The sequence below is a fragment of the Hippopotamus amphibius genome, chromosome 1, assembly GCF_030028045.1.
Source record: "Hippopotamus amphibius kiboko isolate mHipAmp2 chromosome 1, mHipAmp2.hap2, whole genome shotgun sequence".
Taxonomy (NCBI): domain Eukaryota; kingdom Metazoa; phylum Chordata; class Mammalia; order Artiodactyla; family Hippopotamidae; genus Hippopotamus; species Hippopotamus amphibius.
In genome coordinates, this window is record NC_080186.1 from 141421452 (window position 1) to 141432607 (window position 11156).

Genomic DNA, 11156 nt, shown 5'->3' on the forward strand with positions numbered 1-11156 from the left:
TTACCCAGATAGGTGTAATTCAGAGGGCGCATCATTTAATTTTTTAGGAAGTTGGAGAAAATTCAGGATTCGTTCGTTTATTAGATTCAGAGTCAATAGGTGAAACCTTGAGGAAATGGATTTTCTCAGAAGGTGTTTGGTTTGGTCTTGATTTAAAATGAAAAGAGGAATCTTGATTAACCAAGGAACACCTGAGCCTAGCCAGCTTCCTACCACAGATGCTTCTCCTTTACCATTTTCTCCAGTGGCTCTCCTTCGCCTTCTCCAGCCCTCTCTCTTTTCTCTCTTCTTTCACCTTATTTTTAATACCGTCTTTCCCTCTCCTTTCTTCTCTAACCTTTCCTTTCTTACTTTGCCATTTTGTTTTCTGAATTTTACCTCCTCCCCTCCCTCAACCATTTTATTCTTCTACAGTGACCAAGCTTTAGGCAAGAGCCTTTCAAAAACATTCTTGAGGCCCTGGTTGCAAGGAAGAACCAGCCCTCCACACCTTGCCCTCAAAGAAAGAGATATTAAATGAGAAGGAATCCAACAATCACTCACAACTTTGATTTGTATTTTCTGGCTACTGACTCTTCCAATTCAAGTCTATTTAACGGTTTCTTCATTAATTTTGTACTTAAAATATGAAGTATTGCCATCATATTTTTCTCTTTATGTCCCTGAATAGAGTATATTATTAGAATTCCACACACTCTGTCCTTTTTAGTTCTCTTATCTCAATTAAAAAAAAAATGCCTTCCAGGATATCTCTCTTTATGTTGCCCTTATCTTTCTACTTTCTCAGGATTGCTCTTGACCCTGAAACAACAGCCTTTTTAAATAGTGTTTACGATATCTGCAAACTGATTCTTATCATCTTATATATCTGTTTCTTAGTTATTGGATCCAGGGTGTACATCTCCAAAGAGTAATGTTACACCTTTGGATGCTGTGTGTGTTTCTGAAAAACAGGTCATGATGAATCTGCATGTGCAAGAGTTTCTTACATGAGTCTCAAGTCTCAGCTTATCACATTTCTATATTTTCTCAAGACATTCAGAACAAAATATCTCTGCCTTCTGCACAATGCTGTAATTTTTTATAAAGCCAGACCTTTATCATAATAAAGAAGAGAGTGGGCTCCTTGCTCTTGCGAGAGAAGATTATCCCAGCTATGATCCTGAACCTACTAAGAGGAAATTTTTACCCCTTTATAAGCTAGTGATAATCTTTCAAGTATTGCCTCTATGTAGTTTTTACATCTGAAAGCAAATGGATCATGTAAAAAAAATCCATTTTTATAATGGAAAACTACTAGAATGCATGTCATACTTAGCTTACCAGAAATCTATGATAAAGACATAAAATTAAATCATTCTGCATAAATATATATATTAGGTAATTTCAGTTTATAGCATCCAAAAATCATGGTGTTAACATTTTTCTCTAATTCTGTAGCTGACTGTGTTTTATAGAATATCTAAAAACTGTGTTTAATACTTAAGGTGTAGTTTTCTAAAGGCAGATAAACATTCTCAAAGTGTACCTAAACATGTTAAGGACTCTGGAGATATATGTAATAAACACATGCCATTATATCCTTTAAGACTGAAAAAACACTCCAAAAAAAATGACAAAAATTAAGTCAGTGTTAAAGCTTTTTCATAAATCTCAAATCCATCAGATTTAATTGCACTGTGCTCCAGGATGATACATAAAATAGAAATAGAGGAAACTATTTGGGCTACTTTTTAATTTGCTTTCATGTCTGTCATAAGCTCAAATCACTGTTTCCAGAAATCGTAAATATCAGAAAAATCATCTTTAGCAAAGATTAAAACATATTCATTCTTTTTGATTTTCCTGAGCCCTTGAATTCTCTATTACTGTAGCATATTATATCCATTTCAATTAAAAAGAATATATCTTATCTATATTTAGCCAACTATTATTTCTGTTCCTTAAATACATATCTATTTTTGTTATTTTGAGGGGATTAAGTAGGTAATAAAGTAGCTTCCATCAAAATTGCAGCCTGAATTAATGTAGTTGTTTTTGTTAATAAATCCACCATTATCTTGAGTCTTGAAAATTAGCTTTTCAACCCATTCTTAGTCTATATTATACATCCTCAAGGTCTGTGGCTCTCAAAGACTTAGGTATGCATATGAGGAGTAGGTGAAATGCTTCTGGCTTACACTATATTTGATTAAGGAGTTAATATACACATTTATTAAAGAGTTATTACACATAATTAAATGTAAATGAGCAGTCATGGGCTTGTTATTTGTACCCCAAATAACAATACGGCTACACAGCTGATTATTAAAGAAGGTGTATGTGTGTGTAAAATAGTCTAACAGACTGAAAACTATGCACAGAACTTATAGAGGATGCTCACATTCACATGTTAAAGTATTAAATGGGATTCCCTAAGCTAGAATGAAGATAAGATTTTCTAGATGTGTTATAAAGTTCTGCTGATTTTCTAAGGATTGATATCATGGAGGAGGAAGAAGGATGAGTAAGGAAATCAGATACATGTCCATTAATACTTAAAAAGTCTTGCTTTTTCAAAGTTATTATAACTATCCTAAATTTCTTCTTTTTGTATGTTCCTCCCCAACCTGCAGCCATTGTAATTTATTTCCAATTTTATGAACCAAGAACAATTTTCCTGAAACCGCTCCAGATGTTTAGACACACACAGACCTTATATTAATACATCACATACACATTTATGCACTCCATTTTGTGATCTATTCATTTTTGTTCCTTCATATTTTTTTCAAAGAACTTGGTAAAGGGAAACCAAGTGGAATACAACAAACCTGGAGGAATGTGTAGTGTGTCCTAGAATGAATGCTTGAGATTGATAGGAAAGGACACCTGGTAAGACCTTTGACATCCCTCTGAGTTCTGTCTTTGATAAAGGAGTTTCCCCTAAACCTCTGAGACATTAATGGCATTTGGCAGCCTCAAAACAGACCTTTGCTCCATGTCCCTGTGACTACACTGCCCAAAGTATTAACAGGAGGACGGGAAATCCATGTTAACATTCTGTTTTAAAATCAAAAATCAAATTCTTAACCTTCTTATTCTTTGCATACCTTTGCTGTCTAGAGGAAGACGAGATGAATTTCTTAATATTGCCATTTAAATATTGCTACTAAGTCATTTCAACGAATGCTCTGGAGAAAGTGCAGCATAAGTTATAGCTGGGAGTCATAGACTCTAACCTTGGTTTCCTATGTGACTTTGAACAATAATTTATTTCCTTGCTTCACTTGTTTTCCTCTGAGATCAATATTTTGTTTTGGCTTCATTAGTCTTTGTTTAACGAAATAAGATAGGTTGATTATCTTATTCAAGGGTTATTTAAATAAGTGTGTAATGCCTTGCACTATTTACTCTTATTGTTATAAATACTGTATTATTAAGTGCTATCTTCTCCCTAAGTAGAAATTCATTAGTAAAACCAATTAATTGGTATACAAAAAAAAATACATTTTAACTACAGAAAATTTGGGTTTAAATGCACAGTCAAGAAATACACACTACCATCTATTTCACTCACCTTTTATCCCAGAGGTGGGGGTAATCTAACACAAAATAGTGGATCAGTATGTAATATTCCAAAATAAATGTTTAGAGCAATAGATTCAGAGATATTCTACTTTAGTTCAATGTCAACATAGCAATGCCGAATGAAACAGAGATGCAGTCTTTGGGCTGGAAGAGATAATATCACCCCCCCTTTTCCCTTGTAAAATCAAATCATACATGGAAAAGATTGTCAAGTAAATATAACACTTATTTCATGACATTATGAGAAGACTGAATCTACCTTTTACTACTTATGGGTATGTGCATGGGACAACTGTGGAAAATTGAATTAACAGTGAGCAATCTGTTAAAAATAGGATGTCATTACACTACATGCTGCCATTCTTATTACTTTACCACGTAGAGGGGAGCAGTTCTTTAATAGTAAAAGTTTAATATTGTTCTCTAAAATAAAAACACAATAATGCTACCCACCTCCCAATCCCGGCCTCAGGCGATTGTCATAGCCATCTAGGAGTCGGTCCAAAATCCTGGTGAAGACAGTGGTGTTGTCTTTAAGTTCATCTTGTAATGAGGGTTGTCCGTAGCTGATAAAAACACAAAGGGAGGCAATATCTAAGTTATACATTTCTACTAAAACCTTTTTCCAAACAAAGCCTTCCCCAAATTTTCCAACTTCCTTTGTATTGAATCTTGATTTGAAAATTCCTTCTGGTAGAGTAAAAAAAAGTCATAGTCTAATTCTTACCATTTTCTCATATTTGTTCTCATAGATGATATGCTCTTTATTGTAATATTTCTAACTATGGAAGAAAAATGAGAGGAAATGAGTTGTCTCTTTACATTTGTAATTCTCAGCGTGTATACAATGTTGTAACGCATGTTTTCTCTGGGCAAGCAAGACCATTAACGCACACTAGTAAAAAACCTAAATCTGGGAAACTTCTTCCCAAATTAAAAACATGTATTTATGAGTTACCAAAATAATTAATAGCTTTGTTTTCATTTACCATGTAACATAATCCTAAGATTTCACCTACTAATATCCCTCCCTTTACCCACTTCATGTTTTGTGTTTTTGATGTTCTTTCAGTTATTCAGGTGAGAAAAATAAATAAAACTTGTTTCTTAGGATAATTATATATTCACATCAGTGTGTAATTTCCATTCCCCTTAAGGTTTATGAACCAATTTTTTAAATTTGTCTATTCAAATCTCTAATTAATTGAATTTTGTCATTTCTGGTCTTAGAAGTAAAAGATATCTTGGAAAAGATATGGTCCAGTATTCTTAATTTATGGTTTTACTAAACTATAATGAAGGATTAGTGTTTTAAGAAAAGTCATTTGTGAGCAGAGTTTGAACTAGAATCCAGTTTTCTTTAACATTTAGTCTAAAACTTTATTTTAATTCTTCTATATTGGAGTAATTGTTCCTATTTAAGTCTTTCTACGGGAAGGTCTAGTTTTTATCCCTTACCATTCATTACTAGTCTTTGAATTTCAACCACATAATGACCACAGTTCACATATTATGTATTTATTACATCAATCACATTATTATCTATGCTCCTTAAATTGAATTTTATGTAATGATTAGGATGACACCTCCAAAATTCTTTGAGAGAAGCGTCTTCTATCTTAGGATGGATCACACTTACTGATCTATTTCAATGACAGCTCTGACCTTGAGCAAAAAAGAAAAACAAATGAATATAGAGTGTAAACTAAAAACCTGTCACAAAAATATCACTTTCATACTTTCAATTTAATATGCTTTTGGTATCTCTATTGTGTGTTTATATTACAGATAAATCTAAGAAAAATAGTAACATTTGAAACCAGAATTCACTGATTTGACAAAAGCAAGAAATATAATCCAAGTAGCAATTCAAAAACAAACACTACTGCTTAGGTAATAATGTTATATTGGCAAAATGCAAAACTTTTCTGATAAAATTTTAATTTAATAAGCTATTATAACTAAAAGCTACACATGATACGAAATATATGAAAAGTACCTCTATGAAACAATTCTCCATTCTCCTGAATTCAGCATTAATACCATGCAGATTGAGGGTTTATTCTCCTTTAGCAAAATTAAAGATCTTACTAGTTTTTGAAATCAAATTTTCAACGAACTCTGTGTCTTCCAGGATGTCTCATTAGCGGATGACAGCAGTAAAACAAAAATAGTTTTCTGAATGCAATTATTTATAAAAACTCATTGTCACAAAACCACTGCCATGCATGCATCTTTCAAGGATACTGGAAGGTCATCTTGATAAAGGTGGAAAAGAAATGCTAGCACACTGAGTTGTGAAGAGAGCCTGACCAAACAGTCTAAGCACGAATCACTAAAGTAAGAAAGGGGAAAAAGATGAGATAGGATGACATGACAGAGTAAATTAGATTGTTAATATGATTCCCAAAATATGGGGTTGTCTATTACCTTTACCTGCATTCTGTTTGTTTTCATAGCTTATGTCAAATTCAGGAAATGCTTTTTTCCCCTGGTTTTATTTTTTAAATGTTGTTCTCACTAATTGTTTGTGTTGGAATACAAATGGCAAAAAGAGACTTTTCCCTCCCTCTCAGAAAACCAGTTCTGCTCTGCCAATTTGAAAGCTAATCTTTCTTCTGTGTGATTTTCTTAATCAGGTTATGCTTCATCTTTAATTCTAATTTACTATGTAATTGGCAGAGAATAACCCTAGGATAAAGATCAAGAATATTTATTTGCTCTTAAATACTCGAGCCAATGTACTGTTTCCTAAACTGAATATATAATTTGTAGAGAAATGTCAGTTACAGTACCTGATTTTGATTCCATGCGAACCACTGTATAATAAAACACTGTGCACTAACTCCATCTACAGGTCATTACAATAGTAACACTTCATACAATTTTTCAAGAGCAGTGAATATTTAACTCCTCAGATTAAGAGTATCTGGCAATAATGCATTTTTCTGTTCATCTGGTAGTCATTATTTACCATACACAATAACAAACAATAAAAATAGACAATTTCTCAACTTAAAAAATCCTCCTAAATCCTTATCTTTTCAGCCTATTCCATCTCTTTGCCTTAACTCCTAAGGGTTCACTTTTCATTACATTATGGTGAATCTTAGATTTGTATAATATGTCTAAGACTTTCTTTGAGGCCACAGGAATGGACTACACAAGAAATATAAAAGCAGATAAAGGAGAATCTGAAATATTTGGTCATTTATATCTTTGCTATGATAATATGTCTATATGCTTGATGGGATCATTACCAAATATTTTGAATACAGTTAATCATATTATTACATTTTTCTCATAACTTGTCTCCACAGTAAACTTAAATAGAGAAGCTGAGTTTTATCTTACATACTTAAATGTCTAGTATATTCTACTTCCATTGGTTATATAAATAACAGTTTCAAAACATAATACACATGCATTGATAAAAACTTACGACTTTCAAATTACAAATATTGTTCTAAACTTTCCACTTCCACACAGTCACAAGTTACTCTATGATCTTTGCAACTGGTTAGAAGTATTCTTGTTGGAAAATCAACTCACATAGTATGCAGACATTAATTAGGGTAACTTTTTCTGTGAATTAGGGAACTGCATGTTTTGTTCAGTTACAACTGAGCAGTGAAAAGTTCAATTTAAGAATTAAATGTTGAATTAATACATTCCTTAACCAAAGTGTAAGTGTATTCTAACCAACATGCAAATAAGATGATTATTTTTTCATACTGTTCTTTATTAGCTGGAATTTTATTGCAGTTAAGTTTTTTTGAATTCCCTTAGTCATGAATTCATCCAAGGACAATTTTCTTCCCCCTGAAAGAATACATGAAAAGTTATAGAAATTCTCATGCAGATTTAAAATAAAGGGTCCCCACCTTCTTCCAGTCAATGTGCTCAGAAGGAGGGTCCAGGCCCAAAGGCAGTCAGAGAGTCCAGGACTTTTCTTCATTGCGGGCTTGTGCAGCTGAAAAGTAGAACAAGTAGAGATCAATGTCTCTTGCAAGAAACATCAGGTTATAACCACCAGGGCTGACTGAGGCAGTTCAGATAAACGCTTTGAAGTCAGGAAATGACCTCACTGAGATATGACACCTCATTGGAAGCAATGGAAACCTGGACCATCCATTCTCCACTTTCCCTTCCATTTCTCCATTCAGAAATGTCAGTGTCCGAATTTCTCCTGTTAAAGCATGTAAATTGAAATTCTCTCAGGTGACAATATTGTTCAACATAAAAACTGTGAGTTGTTTTTTTCTCTAGGTTTTATATTTCCAGTATAGTTTGAATTACTCCCCTCTTGTTGTTTATTATCTGAAAAATTTGACCTTTCCGATTTGAGTTCCCACCAGTGAAGTGTGCATTGAAAATCTTCAGCTGGTGCCTACAACAGTGAGAGCATGTTTGGAGGCGATGATGGGGTAGGTTAATATGCTTTGATGACTAAATTCAGCTTTGGATTCTGGATGCACCTTGATTTCAGAAGCAACTGCTATTTATCTTTAAAAAAAAATCATAGGAGACACACTGTTGAATGCCCAAATCGTGCTTGTAATTCTCTGCCTGTGATTGCCTTGTTAAATATGCTCACTAATGCTTCTGTGAGGCTAAAGGACACACTTTATAGTCAAGCCATGTGCTGATCTCTCACACACAAACCACACTCACATAAATGCACACAAACATGCCAACACATATCTTTTAAGCCCTCTCAGATTCTGCCAGGTTGCTGCTAGAAAATGTTTCCTCAAACAGATGGAAGCTGGAGTGCTTTGCTTTGCATGAATAAGGGAATCATTTCTCCTTCTTAGGTAAAGTGCAGTCAATCACCGTCTGATTGTTGAATTTAGACTTGGTAGTGGGATGTTGGAGGAATGGGGGAGTATGGAAAGCTTAGAGTATAATTTTTAAAATTATAATCCATTTGTGCAATTAGTTTTTAAAAATCAGAGCACTACCTGGTGAAAGAGCAGGTATGGTAACACTTTACTTGAATGTGCTATAATTGATTCCAGTCATAATATGAGAAATGGTCAAGCTAAAATTTGTTAGCACTTCCATGACTCGGTACTCCTTACTAGGGTCAGTGATTAATGGATTGCAAGTCTTTTAAAGCATATTTTTCATTAGGCACTCTATAGTTTAATGTGGTATGCCTTTAAATACATCTACACAGATGCTTTCCACACTCTCCAGGATCATTTATATCAGTAAAAACCATTTCAAACAGGCATGTAAGCAAGAAAACATAATTAAGGTGTTTAGAGTGAAATGGTCTAGATCTAGAGATAAGAACTGTGAGCTTCATAGTTTTTCCCTAAATTAGTGAGTGCTTTCGACATAGATGAGTTGACTATAACAAGAAATATTGGATAAACATCCTTATGTTAAAATATTGCATCTAAATTGCATACTTATAATTCACCCTTTTATTAAGCTTCAACATCTGTTATGAAGGAAAAACAACTTCTCATACCCTATTAATATTTGTTGGTCTTCATAAAAAAGGGTAATTCCCGGAAGGGGTAAATGAAACAAAACAAAACCCCAAAGCAAAATACCATAGCTTTTTGTCCTCCTCTGACATTTTAAAAAGAGAAAAACAAACCTATCATGGCACTTGAGTTGTCGAGTAAGAAAGTTTCTTGCAAATACAAACATAATAGTTTAAAAGCAATGCTAAGCTATCTCCTTACCCCTTTCCACCTTCAACCTTGCCCCATCAAACACACACTCCAAACACCCATATCCCATGCCACCCACAGCAAATGCTAACTTGAGTTTTTCGTGTTCAGAATGAGAGAGACCCCTACACCAGAGGGCATTTCAGCAGCGTCCACTGAAAAGGAGAAAAGAAGCATTTCTGCAGCCAGAAGGAGAGAGTGCCTTCCCTAGGCTGGAACGTTGAGACAGGTTTTCCATCCCAACGTCTTAACTTTAGACGTGCCCCCAACGCCCCTCCCCACCTCATCCCTGCTCCCTCTTGCAAAAAAAAAAAAAAAAAAAAAGACCAAAACAACATGTCACCACCCACCCCGCGGAATACACTCAAATCTGCCTGAGAAAGAGGGAAAGAAAAGAAGAAAGGCGGAGAACATGATAATAATACCCATGCTCCTAGATCGCTGCGGTTTTCACCCTGAAAGAAAAACATTCGTTGTTTCTACCTGCTGTGGGATCAGGCTCTTCTTGCATCCTGTTCCCTCTTTCCCTTTCATCTATTTGCATTCCCGGCTCTCCACAAGGAAGAGGCACGTTCGAAGCTCCGTGTGTGACGGTCCGAAGCCGCACTTACCTCGGGCCCCCTCTGGGCACAGGATCGCTCAAGACCCGGGAAAAGTCTGCGAGAGGAGATCGTGGGGAGCTGCGAGCCAGCGCGAGTCCGCGAGTCCGGGCGCGCAGGCGGCGGAGGGGCGTCCTCGCTCCGCCGCTCACTCACTCGCTCTGCGCGGTCTGGGCCATCATGGACTCTGCGTGCTCCTTCGCTGAAGATTTCACACCCGAATTTGCTTCCCAATATCCAGTCTGCGGCGATACAACAAAAGATTTTTCTTTACCAAGACAGTAGTAATACGTCCCAGGGCAAACCGGATGTGAAATAGGCGGTGACTTCATGCCAGAGAGATTTTATTTTAGAAAGGAAGGTGGTACCAGCCTCTGGATCTGGAGACCAATCCGCCCATTTTTTATATGCAGCACAATTTAACTTGCACCGCTCTGGCCCTAATCCCCTTCTCTCTAGCTGCAGACTCAAATCCTTCTACAATCTGCTGCAAGCTTTCCTTTTTTTTGGGGGGGGGGGGGAGTAAAAATGGGGGAGGGAAGCGTAGAAAGGGTTACAAGGCAGAGGGACGATTCTCAGAATCTTTTCACACTTTCAGTTTACGAACCCTCTATTTTAAGGTGTGCCTATGAAAAATACAACTGATCAGTGTAACTATTCCACCTTTGATCAAATCTTTAACCAGTGCATGCATATGAATGGATGCAAGCTCTGAAACAGGGAGATGCAGGGTTCCACATGTGGAGAGCGCACTCTCCTCTCGCCTGTCTCCCTCACACGCACTCCCACACACGTCTGAGTCGCCGTGTCGTGCAGAGTCACGAATGGCGAGGGCTGGTAGGGGAGAGTTCTGGCCGGTGGGGAACTGGCCACCGGGTTGAGAGAGTCCTTCGCACTTTCACAGGTTGTGAGCGCTGCTTTCCACCTCCCCTCCGCCTTGCAGCTTAGAGGACAGCAAGAACGCGCTCCGGAACCGGGTTTTTAATCTTTGGGGGCAACTATTTGCTTGTTTATATCAGGATGGAGAAAGCATAGTCTCCTTTAAATAGGAATTGTGTTGGGTTCCTAGGACCAGGAGTATTTAACTTTCAATAAATCGCCCAGATCATCTCTAGGTTTGAGAGTCGTATCTCCATTTCCGGAATCATTTCCTTGTCTGTAACTCCATCATTCTCAGGATCACAAAAAATGAGAGAGGGGAACGAGAGAAGATTAACAGAAAGATTTTTAGAAGTCAGGTCAAAACCCGCTTCTACTTTTTTTTTTTTTTTTTTTTCTCTCTTTCTCCTTCCTCTTC

The 11156-nt window shown here is 36.2% G+C and overlaps 1 protein-coding gene across 1 annotated transcript in view; it reads right to left on the reverse strand.

The window, feature by feature from the left end:
• The window catches only part of GABRA1 (gamma-aminobutyric acid type A receptor subunit alpha1), a 65865-nt gene extending 55690 nt beyond the window's left edge, over nucleotides 1-10175 (reverse strand). Inside the window, exons 1-3 of the mRNA XM_057747475.1 lie at nucleotides 9872-10175; nucleotides 7455-7543; nucleotides 4024-4136 (exon numbers count right to left, since the gene is read on the reverse strand). Coding sequence (XP_057603458.1) covers nucleotides 4024-4136; nucleotides 7455-7528 — 187 coding nt within the window. The 5' untranslated portion in view covers nucleotides 7529-7543; nucleotides 9872-10175. The remainder of the gene's footprint in view (nucleotides 1-4023; nucleotides 4137-7454; nucleotides 7544-9871) is intronic.
• Between the last annotated feature and the right edge of the window lie 981 nt (nucleotides 10176-11156).